The 22,735-nt window shown below is 49.6% G+C and overlaps 2 protein-coding genes across 8 annotated transcripts in view; both read right to left on the minus strand.

The window, feature by feature from the left end:
* USP36 (ubiquitin specific peptidase 36) overlaps positions 1 to 12,199 on the minus strand; it is a 40,911-nt gene extending 28,712 nt beyond the window's left edge. The window contains exons 1-5 of one of the 6 annotated variants that reach the window (XM_053570541.1): positions 12,188 to 12,199; positions 7,777 to 12,093; positions 4,579 to 4,751; positions 1,929 to 2,190; positions 1,116 to 1,337 (exon numbers count right to left, since the gene is read on the minus strand). In XM_053570541.1, coding sequence (XP_053426516.1) covers positions 1,116 to 1,337; positions 1,929 to 2,181 — 475 coding nt within the window. In that variant the 5' untranslated portion in view covers positions 2,182 to 2,190; positions 4,579 to 4,751; positions 7,777 to 12,093; positions 12,188 to 12,199. Of the gene's footprint in view, positions 1 to 1,115; positions 1,338 to 1,928; positions 2,191 to 4,578; positions 4,752 to 7,113; positions 7,258 to 7,290; positions 7,374 to 7,776; positions 12,094 to 12,187 lie in introns of those variants that run through there. The other 5 variants (XM_053570543.1, XM_053570539.1, XM_053570538.1 and 2 more) reach the window with 5 other exon arrangements.
* Positions 12,200 to 21,534: 9,335 nt separating this feature from the next.
* Positions 21,535 to 22,735, minus strand: part of TIMP2 (TIMP metallopeptidase inhibitor 2) — a 51,367-nt gene continuing 50,166 nt past the window's right edge. For both annotated transcript variants that reach the window (XM_053570577.1, XM_053570578.1), the window contains exon 5: positions 21,535 to 21,854. In XM_053570577.1, the coding sequence (XP_053426552.1) occupies positions 21,657 to 21,854 (198 nt within the window). In that variant the 3' untranslated portion in view covers positions 21,535 to 21,656. The remainder of the gene's footprint in view (positions 21,855 to 22,735) is intronic.

Below are 22,735 nucleotides of genomic sequence, written 5' to 3' on the forward strand. Positions count from 1 at the left end.
TGTTGCCTGGGCTAGGGCACAGTGGTGTCAACCTAGCTCACTGCAGCCTCAAACTCCTGAGCTTCAGCAATACTCCTGCCTTAGCCTCTGAGTAGCTGCCACTATGGGCACCCACATACACCACACCCAGCTGACGGTCCTCTTTTAATCTGGTCATGTAAGTCATTTATGCTTACTGTCTGCCAAGTACTATTTCAAGCACTTAATAGAATTCCAGCCTCACAACTCTGTAGGGAGGACAAGGGACAGGAAGCACAAAGAGGTCACATAACATTCTCAAAGACTCACAGCCACTAAGGAGCAGAGATGGGAGGTTAACCCCACAGGCCAGGCTCCTAAATCAAGCTGTCCTAGCTCTGTGATTCTATTTAGAGATATTCTTTTATCGCAACATCCCTGCATTCCTACGATAAACACAAGTAGCGTAGTTTTTCTAACTGTGCCTTTTGCTAGCATTTTTTCTAGCATTTTTACATCTGTGTTCATGAATAAGATGGGATTATAATTTCTATTTCTCTTATCCTTGTTTTATTTTTATTATCCAAGTTATAAGAACCCCACAGATGAATTGGGGAATATTCTATGTTCCCTATTCTTCAGAAGAGGTTGTAAAGGATTGGAATGAATGTTAAGTTTCACAGAACACACCTGTACAATCGTCTCAGCTTGAGGTTTTTTCATGGGAAGATTTTAAATCACTGCTTTAATTTAATAGTTAAAAGACTCTTCAGACTTCCTATTTCCTCCAGTTTTTGGTTAGTTATATTTTATTTCACCTTTGTATTACTCATTTTTAACCTCTGCTTTGGGACACACTTTATAAGGTACATAAAACATATTTAAATGTATACGATAATTTGGATACATGGTATTTTTGAAAGCCTTTTCTGTTCAGGTAATTACTATTTTCAGAAAAGTCTGGAGGACACGACCCCACTCCACTGATTTGCTTTCATGGCCCAACCTGCACTAGCACGAATCAAATTTAGGTTTAATACGTACCACGAACTTCACTGTTAAATTACATCTAGAGTAAAAACAGCAGTGCCACAAGCACAGGGGCTCATCTAACCCCTGGGACTCAGAGCCAACCCCCACTGTAAATCCATACTCACAGCTGCGAGCGTGCTCTCTGGAGAGCAGGTAGTTGGCCAGGGGTGGTGTGTATGTCAAGCACTGGATGGTGGAGTTTAGGAAGCAGGTGTTGCCAAGGTTGTGGAGTCCTGCGCCAACACGGAAGACACGCTCCCACCTCAAAGACAATCGTTCCATGGGAAAAAGCACCTTCTGTGGGGCTGGGACTCCATCACCAGAGCCATCATATATATACTCGCTGCCTGAGAGGTAAAGGAACACAAGAAAAAAGGAGAATAACATCAGCCTATGCACAGGTAGACCACCAAAGTAATTTCCTGATATATACACTCAACACACAGTGACACAGAATGCAGCCTCAAAGAGTAACCGGTCTTCTCATTTACTGGACATCCCTAGAAAACTGCGGAGTAAACCCTGTCATTCCATGGGCCTTTCAAACTGCACAGGTCTGGAATCCACGACCCCTCCATGGGTGGGAGAACACCACTCAGAGCAGCAGCTGAAGGAAATCAGGCTCTGATACTCTGCACCATTTTCTGCCTCCATCCAGCCCATCCCATTTCTCTTTCTTATTGCCAAGGGCTACTTTTGATCCTATGAAACCTAAAGGCAAAGGAGCAACTTCTGAGGAATATTCCAGTGTGCAGATTTCCTTCCTCCTGGCCCCGTTATTACTGTGTCATTTACCATGACTGAACTCTACTGCCCCCATGTGAAATCCATGACGCTGACCACATTCTGTTGCTGTTTCTACTAATTAGACAACTTCAGTTCATCCACTCAATCAAACACAGTGAGGGTCTTTCTGATAGCACATTACAAATCTGTACCCTGTATTCTGACTTGCAGTTCATCGCCATTCTTGGGGCGACTGGCACCCTCTGCTTTAGGGTTCAACAACACATATTTGCTCTTTAAGGACTCCAATTGGTAGGAGAAACTCTTGCTGGCTGGCTCGAACTCAATCTTCTGTAGAAGAACCTTCTTGGCAGAGGAGGCCAGAAGCTTCCCCAGGTCCCCATCCTCGGCTGAGTCCTTGCGGCCAGGCTTCAAGGCCTCCTTCAGCTTATCCACTATCGGCATGGTGCATCACTGTGGGGACAAGGAGCACAGACCTATGAAGAACGAAGGCTCACGAACAAAAACATCACTTCTCTCAAAACCACTTCTTTGGTCATTATGGATGCCAGTCACCACAGAAGCTCTCCTGGATCTGCTGCCACCCCTACAGAGGAAGCGTGAGGCACGGAGACACCCTGGTCTTATGGACACATTAGAGTTCGTACTTCTCTCTCAGTAAGACAAGATGCCTCCATAAACAGACCTACCTGCCCCTGCTCTGTGCATCTCTTCGACACACACTCATCGAGTGTGTCCACACGCTCTGGACACTAAACTCAGTTCTATTTCCTTCCAAAGGCCATCACATCCTAGCATCAGCTCAAACAGCAAAACACTAATTCTCGTGTATACATTTTGGTTACACACCCACATCCATGCAGTAAAGGAAGCAGCATACAGGGCAGATTAACATGCGTATCTGCACAGACCTGGGCTCCTCAACGTGAAGGCCACAGGTCACACGTGGCTACTGAGCACGGGAAACAAGGCTAGTTCAAATTGAGATGTGCTGTAAGTATAAAATACACACCAGATTTCAAAGACATAGTATAAGAATAGAAAACATTGGCTCAGCACCTGGTAGCACAGTGGTTACGGCACCAGCTGCACACACCAAGGCTGGTGGGTTGAAACCAGCCCAGGGCAGCTAAACAACAATGACGACTGCAACAAAAAAAATAGCCAGGCGCTGTGGTGGGTGCCTGTAGTCCCAGCTACTCAGTCCCAGGCTGAGGCAAGAGAATCACTTAAGCCCAAGAGTTCAAGGTTGCTGTGAGCTGTGACCCCCCCCACCCCACACTCTACCATGGGTGATCAAGTGAGACTGTCTCAAAAAAACAAAAACAAAAACAAAAAAGAATAGAAAGTAGCTCAGTAATCTGTTAAATAGTTACATTTTTAAATGATAGTAATTTATAAATCTGGGTAAAATAAATTATGAAAATTAATTTCACCTGCTTATTATTTTTAATATGGCTAATTATAAAATTTTAAGTTACATTTGTGGTTTGCGTTATATTTCCACTAGACAGTGCTGTGCAAATTATCTTTCTAGACGTGAAGGAAGACGGAGGGAGAAGAAAAAGAGCAAGTCACAGGCCTAGAGAACAGTAAGACACCTCAACCTAGGCAAACACTTTCCAAGCCCACTTACCAAAAAGAACAAAGTGGGTAAGAGGGAAAGCCAGACTCCCAAAGGCAGCAGCCCTGGGGGCTTCTATCACCCTTAGCTACAAAATCCAGGAACTAGTAACTTTTTTACAATTCTCATATTCTTCAGTTATAAAATGGGGACAAAAATGACAAAAATAATAAGCCTAGGAAGTGCTCCGGAGCTTGCTACTTATTAGCTCCTAACAGAGGCTTGATAATTGGTGCAGCTGCACAGAAACTTTAACAGAGAAGAGACCCATCACTGCCCACTGCTACACTTGTATCCACCACTTCCCTTCCCACACCCCACCTCTCAATTCAGCCTTTCTGCAAAAGCTCAGGCTGCTTCAATCACAATTAGAAAAATACAGTAGAATCTCCACAGGTGTCCACCTCCCTGTACTGACCACCTCCTTAAGTTGACCTAATTTTCAGAGACTAGACATGCACCACATTCACATGTCAGTACAGTAGGCCTCATTCCTTATGGTTGGCCACCTGTGTGGTGACCAGTTTGTTGCAGACCCTGGGGTGGTCAACTTGCAGAGGTTCTACTGTACATCCTTCAAATTGCTCGCACACATCAGAAAAATGATGACTCCCTCTGGTATCTAGGACCCGGCCTGTCTGTGCTCCAGTGAGAGTACTCTTCCATTACTTCTTATTAAGTCATTCAAATTCATCTCATTATGTACATGGATCAAATATCTTTTTGTATAAAAACCTCTATGAAGAACACAAACATTAAAAACTTTTTTTTTTTGTAGAGACAGAGTCTTACTTTACTGCCCTCACACAGCTCACTCACACAGAGTCTTACTTTACTGGCGTCACACAGCTCACAGCAACCTCCAGCTCTTGGGCTTATGTGATTCTCTTGCCTCAGCCTCCCAAGCAGCTGGGACTACAGGCGCCTGCCACAACGCCCAGCTATTTTTTTGTTGCAGTTCGGCTGGGGCTGGGTTTGAACCCGCCACCCTCGGTATATGGGGCCAGCGCCTTACTCACTGAGCCACAGGTGCCGCCCCAACATTAAAAACTTTTAAAAAGCAACCCTAAGTTCTCTGATTTGAGGGGACAGAAAAAGCCTTTCCTAATGGGAATTATCTAAGCCTTTTCACCCATTGAACAGTCACTGCTGAATCACATGGTGATCACTGCTGAATAACTGTGGAATGAAAAAATACACAGGCTCTGCAGGCTTACCTCAGATATGTGAACTTGGGCCTGCTGGTTCCTCCTGCAGCATGGAATCAGGTGCATGAGGGAGTGACAGAGCCTGTCTGGGCAGGTGGTATGCTGAGCCCTTGAATCCAAGGGTCCCTGCTCCTGGACTCTCTCCTCTTAAATCACCAGAGCAGCAGAGTGGGTGCTGGTGCCTGTAGGGTGAACAGTGAGTCCATCATTCAAGGTTGACTATCCTCCCACTGTCTCTTCAGCCACTTCCCATGGAAGACGTATAGCAACTGCCACCATCTACCAGAAATAAGTCACTACAGCTGAGGAATACCCACAGTACAGACTTCAGGAGAACCATGCTAACTAGCCACCAATCGATTATGCACAGGACATGAAAAATACTGTCTGCTCCGTATCTTACCCTGACACTGGAGACAAGTCCAGCGAACAAAAATCTCCCCATGCTTGCCAATCAACTCCAGTCTGATCTCATTTCCAAAGAGTAAGCGGTAATAATAACAATACTAAGCTTTCTGGATTTCATGAACCAGTAAAATTAAAAAAAAAAAAAAAAAAAAACTGAAGGAACACTAAGAGCTGCCAGTTTTTCCCTTTGCGAAGTGTGGGTATTTCCTCACCATCTACAGTAACCACGATTACATAAAATTCAGACACTTAAGTATTTTTTACAGTGAAAACATCCAAACACACACAAATGGTGGTCCACGCCTCTAGTCCCAGCTACTCAGGAGGCTGAGGCAGGAGCATCACTTGAGCCCAGACTTTTCAGATTATAGTGAGGTATGACATCTCACTGCACTCCAGCCTGGTGACAGAGTGAGACCCTGTCTCAAAAAAAAAAAAAAGGAAAGAAAATCAGGAGTTTGAGAGCAAACACATACAAATGGAGAGAGGACAGTAGAGTGAGCCCAAGTATCCACTGCTCAGCCTCAAGAATTGCATCTGAGCAGTCCCGATTCACCTCTCAATGCCCAGGTTACTTTACAGCAAATCTCACACCCACAGTTTCATCCACAAATAAAAGCTTATCAAGGCTGGGTGCCCATAACTCTAGTGGTTAGGGCGTTGGCCACATGCTCCAGGGTTAGTGGGTTCAAACCCCACTGGGGCCTCCTCAACAACAAAAAAAAGTCAGATGTGTGGCAGGTGCCTATAGTCCCAGCTTCTAGGGAGGCAAGGCAAGAGAATGGCTTAAGCCAAGAGTTTGTGTTTGCTGGGAGCTATGATGCCACAGCACTCTACCAAGGGTGACAAAGTGAGACTCTGCATCAATAAAAAAAAATAAAGAAGCTTATTACAAAACCACAGAGAAAATAGGACAGCACTCTACCAAGGGTGACAAAGTTAGACTGTCTCAATTAAAAAAAAATAAAAAGCTTATCAACTCCCCAAAACCACAGAGAAAATAGGGCAATCTGCAAAGTAGAGATGTCCCATCTATGATGTCATGGCTTTCCACGAGGTCTCACATCTCACAGTGCACAGGAAAGAACTTTGTCATGGACCACGGCCTAACATTTGGGAACCACTTAGCCAGGGGATAAACAAAACTTGGGAGAATTATCCCAGTTTCACTCAAGTCACTTAAAAAAAATTACCCACTCCTTAATGCACACGGAGATTTCAGACAATTTTCCAAGGGGTCACAGAATGAACAAACTCTACTTCACTGAACCCTCCTAAAATATTAGCCAATAACCTAAAACTATTCTCTGAGTTGCAGGAACCCACGAAAAAAATGTTCTTATATCCCCAGCAAGCCCTCCCACGTGTGCACGTCCACACGCGACACTCCACCAACTCTCGGTTGGGGGAGAGGAACCGGACAACTATACGCTCAGGGCTCAGGGGCAGCTTCCTGCAAAAACCACAAAAACTCGTTTTCTCTCCCTCCCTTTAAATTCGCTTTTCCAGGAAAAAATATTCAAGACTCATAGAGTCAACCAGGTGCTAGGGAAGGAGCCCAAGGCAGAAGCAGGCCTCCAGGGGCGCACTCCGGGAGGGGGGTCTTCCTTGGGGTGCCCTTGGAGGGTCCCCCCTGCAGCGACCTCGTGTGGGGTTCCCCTAAAGAGCCGGCGCCGGCCAGCCTCAGCCTCTCCCCCGAAACCTTTTTTGCACCTATTACAGAAGCCGGGCTGTGTGGGCGCCAGGTATCCCCCCATCCGCCTATCGCAGATGCTACTCCCGCACAGGGCCCGGGGCCGCGCCACATGCCCCGTGACCGCGAGAAAGGTTACCCTCGCCGGGACCAGCCCTTCCTGCGTCCCACGGTGAAGGGAAACAAGACCTGGGCTCTGCAGCCGGACGGAACGTGCTCCCTGGCTCCGATTTAGGCCGCCGCACAGAAAGCCCGGCCCTGCGCAAACGGGGCCTCGGTGGGGAGACCGTGCCCCACATCCACTGGGCTCCCGGGGTGGGGCGAGCTCTGTGCTGCACAGCAGCTGGTTCTCGGGGGCCCGGGGCGCAGCCCTCCCAACTTCCCCGGTAGCCCCGCACCCCTGAGCAGACAGCGCATCCCCAGGCCCCCCTTCTATCCCCTACCTTGACACCCCAGCCCTCCTCAAGGACGCGTAGAACCCCTCTCAGATGCGCTCCCACGCCTTCTGCTAGCTACCCTTTTGTGTCCCACGCCCGGCCGCACCTCCCCGCGCCCAGACCCCAGGTAAGCCCCCAGCCCGAATGGGCGCGCCGCCTTGATTCGGCCCGGCCCCAACCTACACGGGCCTGTCGCCGGCCCACCGCAGATCGGCGCAGCGCTGGCGTCTCCTTAGGCCCACAGCCCCGCACGCGCACCATCCGGGCCTTCGGCGCAGCACACACGTGTCACGGCGACGCTTAAAGGAGCCGCACTGAAGGCCGCGCTGTGCCCACATCGCAAGGCCCGGGCGACTTTAAGAGGCGGGTCTACTACGGTTAATTTCCCTGGACCCTCCCACTACCGCTGTACGCGCCTAATGCGTCATCCCCCACCCCCCTACGCGGTGATGCAAGAGCGCAGAGCCCGCGCCGCGCCCGCCCTTAAGCCGCGGCCCAGTGAGTTCCGGCGGAGCGCTTGGGGCGCTGCTACTTCCGGCCGGCCGGCTGGCTGTCAGTGGGGGTTCGGTCCCCCCTGGCTCCTGGCGCTAGCGGGGCGATTTCCTGCCCTCCTCCCGAGCTGGGGGGACGACGGGGCGCTGACCAGGAGGCGCCGGGCGGGATCTTCACCTCAGTGACGCGGCCGCTGGCGGGATCTGGCCTTGCTCACCTCCGCCTAGGAGGCCACGGAGAGAGCCCGGGTGCAGGCCCCGTGTTGGCGCTGGACCCTCCCGGTCTCCGGACGCCCCTCCGCGGTCCTCGTGTCGCCCGCTGCCTCCAAAAGCAGCATCCCGGGGCACCTGTGCGGGAAGATCGTGGGGGAATATTTGCATTCACCTGTCGTTTTCGCCGTGTTTTATAAATCTCCTGAACCGGAAGCAGCTTGGTCGGCTTCCTCCCGGTTACCCGAGGCAGGTGGTAACGTGTTTGTCTGGGTATGACTTCAGAATCTCGCACACACATTGGGTAACTACTTTGTCCACAAGACAGAGCTTTGCACGCACGGTCCTATCTGCTGTGTCATTCACCGATAAGTACGGATGATGACACCACTGATACCTGAATCGAATCCTGTGCCCTCTCCACGGGCCTTAGGGCAGAGAGAGAATAGATGTAACTGGAACAGAATTCACCCTGTGCTTGTTACTTACATACCGTATTGGTGCATATTGAAAAATCAAGCCAGAACTAAACCATCTTAAGCCTGAGATGGAGACTATAGCCTCTCTAGAAGAATGCTTCAACAGCCTGAGATGGAAATGTACCCTTTGTCCCCAGATCTGACTTCCCTCTCTTAACGCACTGATCTCAACGAAGACAACTCAGGCTTAGGCTTGATGTGATGTGTGGTGGGGAAGCTGGAAACTGGCAGGGGAATGAGGTGACGTGGGCTTTATGCCAACTATTCCCTAATTTTGGATTCATATTTTAATTGCCCAGGCTTCGATTTCTTCCTCTGGGAAGAAAAGAGGATCTGTAGCGTGCCTTTCTTTCTTTATTTAATTTCGAGATAGTGTCACTTTGTTGTCCTCAGTAGAGTGCTGTGGTGTCAGCTCACAGCAACCTCAAAATCTTGGGCTCAAGTGATCCCCTTGCCTCCTGAGTAGCTGGGACTACAGGTGCTAGCCACAACACCTGGCTGGTTTTTAGAGAGGGAGTCTCAGTCTTGCTCAAGCTGGTCTGAAACTCATGAGCTCAGACATTTGCTACCTTTGCTGGGCTCATATTAAAGGCCACATACCAAGCTGGTCGCTTTACCAGCGTTATCTAATCTTCAGCTACTCTCCAAAAAGATACTATTGCATTTTACAGCCAAGAACACAGAGGGGCAAGATCCTAGCCACCTAGAGGTAAAATGAAGCTTTGAACCCAGGGCTAGAGCTCAAGCCCACAGAGGTGACCAGGGAATTGCCTGGAAGGCCTACACAGGCACACCCTTCCTCATGGAAACCTTTGAGTAGAATTTCCTCTACATACTTCACTGGGCCAGCATGAAAGTCTTTCTGAGGTGTGCTACCTCAAAGGTCACCAGAGAATTAAAGCACAATGAAATACATTTAACACCTCCTAAAATAGTTAAAATTTAAAAAATTAAATGGCGAGAATTAGGAACAAGTAGGACTCTTACTACTGCTTCTGGGAGAATAAATGAGGGAACTGATAATCTGAATATTTCTTTTCTTTTTTTTTTTTTGCAGTTTTGTCTGGGGCCGGGCTTAACCTGCCACCCCTGTATATGGGGCCAGCCCCCTACTCCTTGAGCCACAGGCACCGCCCAGTTTGAATATTTCTTTTAAGTAAACAGCTAACCTGTGGGCACACCCATTGCTATAACTATGGTACCTATAACCTGTAGGCTGGTAAACTCCAAATATGGACAGGGGACCTTTCCTCCCCACTTCCCATCTTGGAATCAGGGTCCAGCAACCCCTCTAAGCCTAGGAACTGCTGAACTCTCCCCGAATGTCCCACAAGCACCTCAAACTCTCCATGTCCAGAAATGGATGCCTCCCTGAGGTAGCCTGGCCTTTTCTGCCCTATTGCCCACTTGAGCTGGTGCCCTAGCTCAGACCAAGTCCTTGCTCTTTTCCAGCTCTTTCTGTGTTACCAGAGGGCTGACTCCAGCTGGCTGCATTCCCCAAGCTCCCTGTGAACTGGTTTCCTCGTGGGACAGGCCACTCTGGGGCACTGCAGACTGGAGGGCTTTGGAATCTGGCAGTGGCTTGAGCCTCCCTTGGAGCCCCTCCCTGGGCTCTTGTAGTGCAGCCTCTACCCTCTGTCCTTGCACTCTAGGGATGGTGGCAGCTTTCTGCTGGTGGTCTCTAGGCTGCCTAGGGTACCCTGGCTGGTTTTTCAGGGAATTTCTTCCATCAGGCAGGGTGTGACCAATTCCTTCCTTTGTTTCAATAAACAGAGTTTCACTCTGTCACCCTGGGTAGAGTACAGTGGTGTCATAGTTCAGAGCAACCTCAAACTCTTGGGCTCAAGTGATCCTCTTGCCTCAGCCTCCAGTGTAGCTGGGACTATAGGCGCCTGCCATGATGCTCAGCTAGTTTTTCTATTTTTAGTAGAGACAGGGTCTCACTCTTGCTCAGGCTGGTCTTAAATTCCTGAGCTCAAGCAATCTACCCACTTCGGCCTCCCAAAGTGCTAAGATAACAGGTATGAGCCACTGGGCCCGGCTATTCCCTCTCTTTTAAAGGCTCCACACACAGTGGTTAGGGTTTCTCGCTGGACTGCTGGTGACACCAACATTCATCTGCCTGGCCAGGCTCCTGCCTATCCTCAGAAAGAAATAGTCAACAAATTTTGTTAATACTACCTCTCAGGTATTTCTCAAACCGTTCCCTCCCACTTTCTTTGCCAGCCTTATTGGAAGGGCCAAATTCATTGCTCAAAACACCAAGTAGAATAACATTAAACTGCACTTGAATGCCGAATCCCTTCCACAGCCCGAGCTGCCTAGTGTAGCCTCTGATGGCCCCTGGGCTTGGCCCATGCTGGTCTAATTGGCCTCACTCCCAGTTCTGGATCCTTCAGCAAAGACAAATCTAAATTACCCCAGCCCCACCCCATCCCCAATCAGGCCACCTCTGTTCCAGGCTTATGCTGGTCTTTGGCCTAGAATTCCCTTTCCGACTTGCCCTTTAACCCTCAACACAGGCATCGCCTCCCTGGAGAAGTCTTTCTGGATTCCCAGCTCAGGTACCGCCGCCTTCAAGAAGTCTTTCCAGATTCCCTCCATCCCTGCCATTGGGTGGGAATGTTCTGTGGACTTCTGCTGTCTGTCACTGACTCTCAAGAGCTAGGACTGTATCTCAGTCGTGTGTCTCTGGGTCTGGCATGCTGCAGGTACACTGTGGGTAAACATTTATGGAAGAGAACCAAAGGGCACAAGAAATGGTAGAGAGGAGACAAGTGAATAATCCCTAAATCCTGGAAGAGAAAACTAGAGAAACCTTGAAGATGAAAGAATAAAACATTCTCAATTTTAAAAAGCTATAAGCAAAACGAATGAGGTTAGAACTTACCACAAGAAAAAAATAAAAGGATGTTAACAGAATAGTAATACTGTCATCCAGAAGTCAGCTAGTTGGCTTCTCTGTTGCAGATGGAGTTCAGGTGGACTGGGCCCCTGTCCCAGTTTCACAGCCTGTAAATGGCTGAAGGTTTGTGCTAATTTCTGGAGAGACCTATGCTGCTTTTCTAACTGTAAATGTGTAATTGCCCTTCTGACTTCTACATCAGTCCTTGTGAGTTTGGGTTCCCATGAGCTGCCCTTACCAGGCCTCCCCAACCCTGACAATTCCAGTTTCTAGAATCTGCTAAATTAAGATTCACCCTTGTCTTGTCAAACCTACAAGTAAAAGCCATGTGGGGCTCCCAGAGCTGCCTTTTGGATCTGCTCCTCTGTGGACTTTTTCGTGGATGCATTTGCTGGTTTGGCCAAAGAGCAGTCAACAGGCCAGCAGTCAAATCCCTGTGCTGGCCTTGGCCACTGGCCTGCCAGAAAAGATGTTCTTTCTGTGAAACAGCCAACTCAACATGCCTGTCGCCAGTGCAGTGTTCCCTGGATGCTTGGGAACAGCTCTTCCGAACTATGATGCTCATCCCGCCACTCCCTCCTGTCCACACACCAGCCGCTCCCCACAGACTCGCCCCAAGCTGATGCCCACTTTACCCGCGTGGCTACTCCTGATGCTGCCAGGACCACTGCCTCCTGTCACACACCAGCCGCTCCCCCCAGACTCACCCCACGCTGATGCCCCCTTTACCCACGTGGCTACTCCTGATGCTGCCAGGACCACTGCCTCCTGTCCACACACCAGCCGCTCCCCACAGACTCACCCCACGCTGATGCCCACTTTACCCACGTGGCTACTCCTGATGCTGCCAGGACCACTGCCTCCTGTCACACACCAGCCGCTCCCCCCAGACTCACCCCAGCTGATGCCCCCTTTACCCGCGTGGCTACTCCTGATGCTGCCAGGACCACTGCCTCCTGTCCACACACCAGCCGCTCCCCACAGACTCACCCCACGCTGATGCCCCCTTTACCCGCGTGGCTACTCCTGATGCTGCAGGCCCAGGCTGGGTCTTCAGTGACATTCTGGCTGTAGTTTGTGACACAGTGTCACTTTGCATCGCTGTTACCATTCTGTCAAAGCAGTTCATGTATCTGTGTCGGCCTCAGGACAAGAGTTTTCAGTCCTTTTATGCCTCGTTTTGCTCCCTGCCTACATTCAGGGGTCATGTGTAATAGGCCCAAGGCGACTTCTTCCCACGGCTGAGAATAAGGTGGACAGAGGATGAGGGAGTCAAAACTAGAAGCTGCTCACAGAGGGTTGAATGGTGACAGCCCTCCACAAATACCCCCAAGATATGCTTAAGTCTTAACAGCTGGTGCCTGTGAGTGTGACCTTATGGTGAAATAGGATCTTTGGGTGTAGTCAAGTTAAGGTGTGGACATCGGGAGTAGGATGGGCCCTAACCCAGGGTCTGTCCTTATAAGAAGAAGGGAGGCCAGGCAGAGAAGCCTGTGAAGTCAGGCAGAGACTTTGAGTTGCTGCCTCTGGCCCAGGAGAGCATGGAGCCCCTGAAAGCTGGAGGGGAGCAGTTCTCTCCAGGAGCCTCAGAGGAAGTGCAGCCCTCCCAGGACTTTGAGCTCAGACTTCCAGCCTCCCGAACTGTGAAAGCACACACACATTTCTATCCTCATTAAGGCACCTGGCTTCCAACCATTACGGCAACCACAGGAAACTAGAGCTCTGCCCATAAAGTCCATTCCAGGTAGCAAAGGGCCCATGAGCCTGGCGGCAGGGGCAGGGGTGTTTCTGAGGCTAAGGCCTCCACACGTACACGTCACCAACATATCCCTGCTAAGGGATGTTTGTTTTGGAACACTCAGAAAGTCTCTTCTAGAGAAAGCTGGAAAACCCTGCTGACATTCATTCATTCATTCAAGAAGAGTTCAAGAGTGCCCACCATGTACTCTGGGGGCTAAAATGCCCTGCGACCCCCTGGCCCGCAGTGCAGGTAAGTAGTTTGCATGCCCCTGCCCTCGGCCCCCAAACAAGGTCTGAGGTGGGCAGGCTGCCTCTGAACCACAGTAGCAATGCTGCTGCCCACCTGATGGGGGACGCAGGACACTGGCATGGTCTTCGGCCTGCTGCAGGTGCTGACCCAGGGTGAGACTCAGGCCGAGCGGCCCCTCTGTCTCCCAGAGCATCAGAGAGGCTGTTGACATGCGAGGTTGAGAACCACTGCCCCAGCACAAAACCTGCACTCAGGTATGGTCCACGGAGACCTGGGTGCCCAGGTTTAGAAGCAGCTACACATGCCAATGGCCACAGGGCTCCCGGGTAATCTGGCCATTAGTGTTGTTCCAGAAGATAAAAAGACATGGGCACTTGGGGAGAACAGAGTCCATTAACTCTCTGGGCTTCCTGGCACCATTCTCACAGCCCTTCCGTTTTGTCTGTGATCTCAGAAGGAATGGAGAACATCATCCTTCCTGAGTGGTGGTGCTTTCTAGACATTTACTCTGCTGAGAGGATGGGCCACAGGCAGACAGTGGCCAGGAGGCAGTGTCCCAGGTGTCCCAGAGGACATGAGTGGGAGCTGGGCTGCTCCGCGATGCTTTGGTGCAAGTCATGGCACAGCACTTTGTAGTTGTTTCTCGCATTTTGTTTTAGTGATTTATATGAGTTGACCACCCTCCCCCACCCATGGTTGACAATCTCAAACCTCAGTCATGTTGGGGGCTCCCTCCCCTCTGTTGAGTAGCAGAGTCTATCCCCTGGGGTTTCCCCAGCCCTCCCTCAAAGCCTCATCCAGGAAGCCAGCTGTTTGGAGAGGTGCACCCTGGTCTCCCAGGCCACGGGGTCCCTGCATCAGTCCTTTGGTGCTTCGTTCTAGCTCATGGGGGTGTCTCAGCCTGCTGGTGCCCTTGGCCCAGAGATGTCTGCACATGGAATGAGGCTGGGCAGCATCCCAGGACACACAGACCCTGCAGTCAGGAATGCGGCACGGTGCAGCCACTGTGGAAAACAGTGTGGTGTTCACTTAGAAAGCCAGATGCAGAACTTCTGCACGCACACACACACACACACACACACACACACACACACACACACACACACACACACACGGGTGAGAGCAGGGACAGAAACAGATATTCTGCACACCTATGTTCATAGCAGCATTATTCACATTAGCCAAAAGGTGGGATCACTCAAGTGTCCACTGATGGAAAAATAGATAAACAAAATACGATACAGACACGGAATGGGACATTCACAAAAGGAAGAAAGCCATGATTCCTGCTGCGATAGGAATGAACCTTGAAGACATTATGCCAGGTGAAGCCACACCTAAAAGGTTATATATGAAATATCTGTAATAGGATTACATCAGCAGGTGTAATAGGCACATCCATAAAAGCAGAAAGTAGATTACAGGTCACCAGGGGTCAGAGGAGGGAAGATGGAGAATCATCGCTCATGATTACAGAGTTTCTGTCTTGGGTGGCAAACCAGTTTTGGAAATAGAGGTGATGGGTATAAAAACATTGTAAGTGAAATTTATGACACTGAAATGTACACTTAAAATGGTTAAAATGGCAAGTTTTGTCATAAATACTGTACTGAATTTAAAAAATTAATGTAATATACTGCAAATCATTAAGTTGAGTGCTTTATTTATTTATTTATTTTAGGCAGAGTCTCACTTTGTCACCCTCGGTAGATTGCCATGGCATCATAGCTCACAGCAACCCCCAATTTTTGGATTCAAGTGATCCTCTTGCCTCAGCCTCCTGAGTAGCTGGGGCTACAGGCGCCTACCATGACACATCCAGCTAGTTTTTCTATTTTTAGTAGAGACAGGGGTCTCGCTGTTGCTCAGGCTGGTCTCCAACCCATGCGGTCAGATGATCCACCTGTTTTAGCCTCCTGGAGTGTCAGGATCCCGGGTGTGAGCCACCCCTCCCAGCCTATTATCATTATTGTTGTTGTTTTTAGAGGTAGCGTCTCACTCTGCAGCCCAGGCTGGAGTGCAGTGACACAATTGCCACTCACTCTAACCTTGAACTCCTAGACTTGAGCGATCCTCCTGCCTCGGCCACCTGGGCATCTGTAACCACACCTGGCTGAACTGTACACTTTAAGTGGTGTGGCATGCAAATTATATGTGGATAAAGTGGTTTTATCAAATGGTAGGATGACTTCTGAGGCACTAAAGACCTGTCCTCCCCTGGATGGCTGTTGGCCAGGACTGAATTTCTCGGCCTTCTTGGCACCTAGTGAGTAATTCTCAGAAATGTGTGAGAGGGAAAGTGAGAGGTGTTTCCCCTCCCACCCCAACCCCTGAGCTAAAGATGCTGAGAATTTGCAGTGCCCTCCTTGCCTCTTTTTTCTGGTGGTGGACACAAAGAGGGTGAACCTGGGTCCTTGCATCACCTGTGGGAGCCACACATCCAGTGTTCCCATTAGTCTGTTGTGTGAACAAGAAATAAACTCCTGGCCTGGGGTGGAGGCTCGTGCCTGCAATTCTGGCACTTTGGAGGCCAAGACAGGAGGATCACTTGAGGCCAGGATTTTGAGATCAGCTTGGGCAACATAGTGAGACCTTGTCTCCACGAAAAAAATAGAAAACTTGGTCAGTTGTGCTGTTGCACATCTATAGTCCCAGCTACTTAGGAGGCTGAGGCAGGAGGATCACTTGAGCCCAGGAGTTGGACACTGCAGTGAGTTTCACCACGCTCTGTCCCAGGTGAAAAAGGGAGACCATGTCTTGAAGAAAAAAGGAAAAAGCTCCTCATTAGTCCCTGGGGTGCTGGGTTCATGTGTTGCAATGGCCAATGCTGCCTTGAGTGGGCATCTTCTGTGGCATATCACAGGAAGCTAGGTGGCCCTGGGGTTGTGGGGGCTGCTGTGACTGAGGACAAGCCTGGGGTCTGGGACAAACAGCAGAGCAGACTTAGATACCTGGGGTGGCTGGGGAAGATGTCCTGTGCAGATAGGGTGACAGTACGTCTTGATTCACACCCACTCGTGGTTAGTAGCACCCTTTTCTCTCTGCGAAGTGTCCTTGTTTGGAAGATAAGTTACATAGAGATCAATTTTCCAGACAGTTGAATTTACCCTTTTTTAAATTGTGTAATTAAAAGTTGTAACAAGGTGTCTTGGTGTACTGAGGTGTCCTGACTGAGACTAGGGTTCTGTTGTCATCCTTACTTTACTTTTACTTTTTCTAAAAAGGGAGATAAATTTGCCTTTGTTCCCCACACACACAGTCACACCCACAAACCCACTGACCAACCATGACAGACGCCCCTCTCCCCATAAGTATAAGGTAAGTTTTCACCTGCTGCTGGGTGGGACTAACCTGCAGGAGACTTGCTTCTGCCAAGCCCTGTGACAGAAGTGTCTTTGACAAAAGCTCCGCCCCCCCCTCCCCCCCGGGGCCGAGGGAGAGGGCAGAAGCCTGTGCCACTGGGGAGCAGGCTGGGTCTGCCTCGCTTAGGCTGGGATCCCAGGGTCAACATGTATGACCAGGCGACTCCACCTCCTGACCTCTGTTTCCTCACCTGTCAGATGGGCAAGAGGATTAATTTTGCAGAATCAGCGAGCAATACATGGGATACGGTCTGTGAAGTCCTTAGCCTGCATCCTGAATACTGCCCATATTGTGTTGGGTGTTAATTAGAATTATTAGATTGATTGGACTGATTCCCTAAGCAGTGGCTCAGAAGCATTTAGGAGCAGAGTCTCCTGAGCTGGGGGAAAGACTACAGAAAGACGATGGGCAGGGCTTGTGTACCAAAATGTGATGCCTGCAGGCCTGAGATTGCTCTTCTTAGAAAGGCCTGCTTACAAGATTGGTGGCTGGACTCTAGATTCAGGGAGGGTTCCCTGATAATGGCTATGACTCAACTGTTTGTTTATGCCAAACACCTAATTTCCTTTTGGAAGCCTGGAATTTTGCTACATGCCTTCTGTGACCGGCCCCCAGAAAAAACCTTGGACCCTGAGTCTCTGACAAGCTTTCCTGATTGCTGGGCGGTGGGGACTAAGTGTGACTCCCCAGGGAGAGGACTTTGGAAACTTATGCTTGGCATGCCTAAGACTTTGTTCAAAGGGGCTAAGCGACAGACATATATTGACCTACAAATAACTTTCAGCTTTTGGGGAGTTTTTTTAGAGGCAAGAATCTCACTCTGTTGCCCAGGCTAGAGTGCAGTGCTGTCAGCCTTGGTTAAAGCAGCCTCCAACTCCTGGGCTCAAGTGATCCTCCTGCCTTGGCCTCCCAGGCAGCTGAGACTGCTGTTCTGTGACTGCTTCTGCACCCCATCTTTGATCCCATCCCCAATTCCTTAACACTTGCCCTCTCTGACACTCACCCCCGCCTGACACTTGCAGGCTCCTATTGGGATTTGTCCCGCGTTTGTCTCCCTACATTAATTAGAAAGGAATGTTTCTCCCACTTGTTACAATATGAAAATGTATAGAATTGTCTTAAGTTTTAGAATGTCATTTCCCTCCCATAATTTGTTTCTTCTAGGAGGAAAACTGCTATTGTAGCAAGATGCTTCTCCCAACCAAAGCAGCTACCCCCTTTCATTGTGGTGACCAAAGCCAACGGTGATCAGGTGAGCCCTGGCTCAGCACAAAGCTTGACCCTAAGGCTAAAGATAAACCTGGGACAAAGATAAACCTGTTCATACCTGACTTCAGCAGCAAATTGCCTACAGTAAAACCGATGCCGGTAAAGTATTGTAACCCCACTCTTTTAGATTTTTTTTTTTTTAAGGTAGATCAGGTAAACATATCCATTAACAATTAGGAGTGAAAAAATGTGTGTGCCAGAACCTGGGCTCAATAGCTCCACCAGCTCCAGAGTATTTCCCCCAGCGGTGCTGGCTTCCCCACACCTGGCCCCAGCCCTGAGTCCCATCAGATTGGATCCTGCAGTGCCTATCACTGCACTTCTGTCCATGTCCCTAGAGGTGGGTGTTTTGACTGGTGAGTCAGGCTATCTACAGTTGTCCTGTTCGCTTTTCTTTCACAGAATGAGCAAGATTGAGGGGAAAATAATGGCATCTGCTGGTGTTGCCAACAATCTGGTTACCCCATCTGTGGGTCTATAGACTGGTTTAAAACTGTTTGCAAAGATCAACAAAACTTGGACAATGGTTGAAAATGGAGCAGGGATATGTGGAGTTTGTTACACCCCTCTCTGCATTTATTTATTTTTGTTTGAGACAGTCTCACTTTATCACCCAGGTTAGAATGCAGTGGTGTCAGCCTAGCTCACAGCAACCTCAAACTCCTGGACTCAAGTGCTTAAGAGACAGGGTCTTGCTCTGTCACCAAGGCTGGGGTGCAGTGGCATCATCATAGCTCACTGTAGCTTCTAAGTCCTGTACTCAAGTGCTCCTCCTGCCTCAGCCTCCTAAGTAGCTGGGACTACAGGTGGGTGCCATCATGCTTAGCTAATTTGTTCTTCTTCTTCTCCTTTTTTGTTTTTTGAGAGACGGGGTCTCACTATGCTGCCCAGGGCGGTCTTAAATTCTTGATCTCAAGTAATTTCCCATCTCAGCCTCCCAAAGTGCTCGGATTACAGTTGTGAGCCACCATGCCTGACCCTCATCCCCATTCTTGAGCTAGAAAGTGGTAGTTGTGAACATCAGATACAGCAACAGGGAGAGACGCAAGGTTCTCTTTGATAATATAGTTTATTGTCCGTGGACCAAGTGATCGCTCAGGAATGATACAAAGCATCAAGAGACATGCGCAGTCTGATCGCTCAGGAACGATACAAAGCGTCCAGAGACATGCGCAGTCTGATCGCTCAGGAATCATACAAAGCGTCCAGAGACATGCGCAGTCTGATCGCTCAGGAATGATACAAAGCGTCCAGAGACATGCGCAGTCTGATCGCTCCAGAATGATACAAAGCGTCCAGAGACATGCGCAGTCTGCCTGTCCACGTCCAACGACTCTCATGCGTTCCCAGCACAGGAAGGTCTCACACTTCATATCCAGCATAAACACGTTGCTTCCCCCCAAAAGAAAAATCCAAACGAAAACGAACAAAATCAACAAAGCTTTAAATTATGGCAGCAAGTCCGATATTTCTTAATACTTATCAAGCAAAGATCTGAAAATAGCTACAATGTAAACTTTATTTTAAATATTTTGAGTTGCTTGCATGATGGAAAGAACAGAGTGAGAGAGGAGCAGAGCTTAGAATGTAACATAAATTAAACAGTGCCAACTGGAGAGCCTTCTTAAACTATAGATATATTGCAGTTATTTACTGTGAAGGTATTTGAGTGGCCTCGTCTCGCGGCTGCCACGGGGCACTTCATCTTGATCTATTTTTTTTTTCTTGCTCAGCATGGTTAGAAGAGCAATGTGCATGGATCAAATATAAAGGCCAACTTTTAGAACAAACCTACTCAACAATCCTTTACTTTGTAATAATTTGAACCAGAAAACCAACGGTGGGAGATAGGAAAAAAAAAAAAGCAGATACTCAAAGAACTAAAGAAGAGATCTGAAGGAATCCACCATCATAGGCTAGCTACCACGCACGCTTTCCACTCTGGGGCAAATGCTTCCATGATACCGAGACCTTTTTTAAAAAGTGCAAGTCTAATGCCTACCAAGGGTAATAAAAAACACAGCACAGGAATGATTACAGCTGATGTCAAAAACAAACCAAAACAGTAAAAACAAACAAAAAAAAAATCAGCAGAAACAGGAGTAAATGTTACATATGATATCACCATACAGGAAGCGAACAGGGAAGGGGTGTCATATTGGTTGGAGGGCCTGGTGTGTACATCGAAACCACAGACTGGTCCATTATGACATCTTACCAACTTCATGTCCCTATACAGCATGAAAATGCCCTGGGGGCAGGGGCTGATTGCTGGATATTCTCCCAGTCTGCCCTAGAAAGGGAAGTCATCGAGATCTGTGCTGACCAGGTCCCACATGGGCACGGGGGTTATATGCCACTTGGGGGTCAGGAGTCTTACAGTTGCTTTGGGGTCGCTGCAGCCTTAGAAGATTAGGAAGCATTTTGCAAAAGGACCGTTCACAGGCTGCCAGACTTCAGTTTGTGTGTGCGTGTTCACACGTGTGTGTGCCCGTACATGGCTTGTTTTCGTAATGTGCACGTATATCCTCAGAAAGTTTACCTTTACAACACAGGCAGGAGGATAAAAGAGATCATCTTTAACATTATTGGGAAAGTTCTGTCTTAACCCCCACTTTACTGGCATCAGAAAACCATCCCTTGGGGAACACACAGGTTCCCTAAGTTTCTTAACTGGGTAACCTTTGCAACATAAGAACTTTGAGCAGAGTTCACCTGCAGCTCTAGTTCATGTGCTATCTGAGAATTCATCTTTAGAAAAATAAGATGTCTCTGAAAACAGGCCACAGTGCCCTGGAGGCTCAGAAAGAAGAGTGTCACCAAAGCTGCCTACCTCCAAAATCCTTCCCTTCCTAGGTCAGACTTCTTAAAAAGCTTGGTTAGCATCACCTGCAGAAATCCACACGTGGAATGGTGACTCAGTCTTTGAGGGAGATTAGACTACACTTATCCGGGCACAGCAAGACCCACCCTTTTCTGTTCTTAGGATGTGCGGCCAGGAGCACAGCCAGCCCCACCACTAGCCCTGCACAACCTGGGTAAATAAAGCAAAGCTGTGCACCTCAATCCATGCCTGCTGGTAGGGAGGCAAGGAAGCAGGAGTGCTCTGAGCTCAGGAGTGAACTGACCCCCCACACGCCTGCCCTCAGGACAGGATCTCAGAGGTCCCCCTAGGGGTTGAGGGCTGGGGGGGAATACGGGTGACCAAAAGGACTTGGCTGAAGCTGAAACGTGGCTCAGTGAGGGCTTCTCGCTGCCACATCTCTACAGGGCCCAGAGGGAGGCACCCACTGAAATTCTGTGGATTAACAGGATTCATTGGGCCTCCTTCGAGAACAGGCCACTGGTTCCAAGGCTGCTCCTGGACTCAGGGGATTCTCTGGTGGGCCCAGGGGCTATGGGAGCAGTTACAAGGGGGCAAGGGATGCCACCCTGGGGCTACAGGCGTGGCAGCTGCAGAAATGAGGGACACGCCCCGTCAAGGTGAAAGGGACCTGGTAGGCCTGCTACACAGTCTCACAACAACCCCTCAAAAGTTTCTGCAAAATGCACATTTCCTGGCTCTGCCCTGACCAGGCCTGGGAGACCCTGGTGCTGCTCAGCCCTGCCTGCACCCAAGGATCAGAGACCAAGACACACAATGCCCAGGCCACAGAGGGCGTGTGGGGCAGAGACCCCAAGCCACGTCTAAAGGGAAAATGGAGAGGGGGGAGAATCACATTAATTTGGACCCATGTGGATGACTGTTTTATTCATGCTGTTTCCAGGAAGGGATGTCAGAGCTGGACCAGTCTAAACCCTTGGAGGCTTTTCAATTGGCCACAGGGGTGCTGGCGGCCTGCTTATGGGTCCTCGATGTCGAGAAACTCCTGCTTGGGGGGCGCCGCCCCGCGGTACCACGCGCAGGAGCCATCGCTTCTCTTGATGCAGGCGAAGAACTTGGCCTGGTGTCCGTTGATGTTCTTCTCCGTGACCCAGTCCATCCAGAGGCACTCGTCCGGGGAGGAGATGTAGCAGGGGATCATGGGGCAGCGTGTGATCTGGAGGGTACATGGCGGGAATTAATCGAGGCTGCGGAACAGGCTGGTATCTCCCGAGCCCAGTGACGCACCCGCCCGAGGAGCCCAAGGATGGCAGCCTCTCTCGGGTCACATGCTCTCTGAAGGTGGGGGCCTGGCAGGACGCCTGGGCACCCACTCATCCCTGCACCCCCTCTCCTGCTGCAGGCGCTCCTGCTCTGGGCCATCTAGTCTACCTTCTCTGAGCATGCCCTACGGCTTCAGCTTACCATCACCTTGGGAGGGCAGTGGTGGTGGTGGCTGTAAAAACCATAAAGGGTCTTAAGTTTCCTGGAGTCAGATGAAAACTCCTGCACTTGAAGCTCAAGCCTAAGCCTTGAGGTGATCAGCCAACTAGCGTTTTGTTAAAGGTATCAAAGGACACAAGAGAGTGACCACCTCCACCACCATCCACGTAGGGAAAATGGAAGGATTTGCCCTTTGATTTCATGTGGTGCACAGGGGACTTCTGTCTAATCCACACAGGGCTGGGGACTCGAGCTCAGAACTCTAGTTTTGAACACGCTGAGGGCCTGGTGGCAGTCAGAGGGAGAGAGGGCCATGTGCAGCATCTCCTGGTCCCAGACTCACATCTAGTAATGGGGTGGGGGTGCCCGGTACTCAGCAATGGCCCCGGGTTGGGGGATGGGGGTGATGCAGTACGTACTGCCTGAGCGAGCCCAGAGGCGACACACCCCCACCCTAAGGCTGAACAAGAAGAGAGGCGGCAATTTCAGGTGTGCGAATATAGACCTGACGACTAATGGGTGGAAACATATGGAATGGTGGGGAGAGTGTCACACCTGCAGTGCTCTCAGGAGAACCTGCACATCTCTAGAACAACACTGGGAGGACTGTGTTTG

The sequence above is a fragment of the Nycticebus coucang genome, chromosome 18 (assembly GCF_027406575.1).
Source record: "Nycticebus coucang isolate mNycCou1 chromosome 18, mNycCou1.pri, whole genome shotgun sequence".
Classification (NCBI taxonomy): domain Eukaryota; kingdom Metazoa; phylum Chordata; class Mammalia; order Primates; family Lorisidae; genus Nycticebus; species Nycticebus coucang.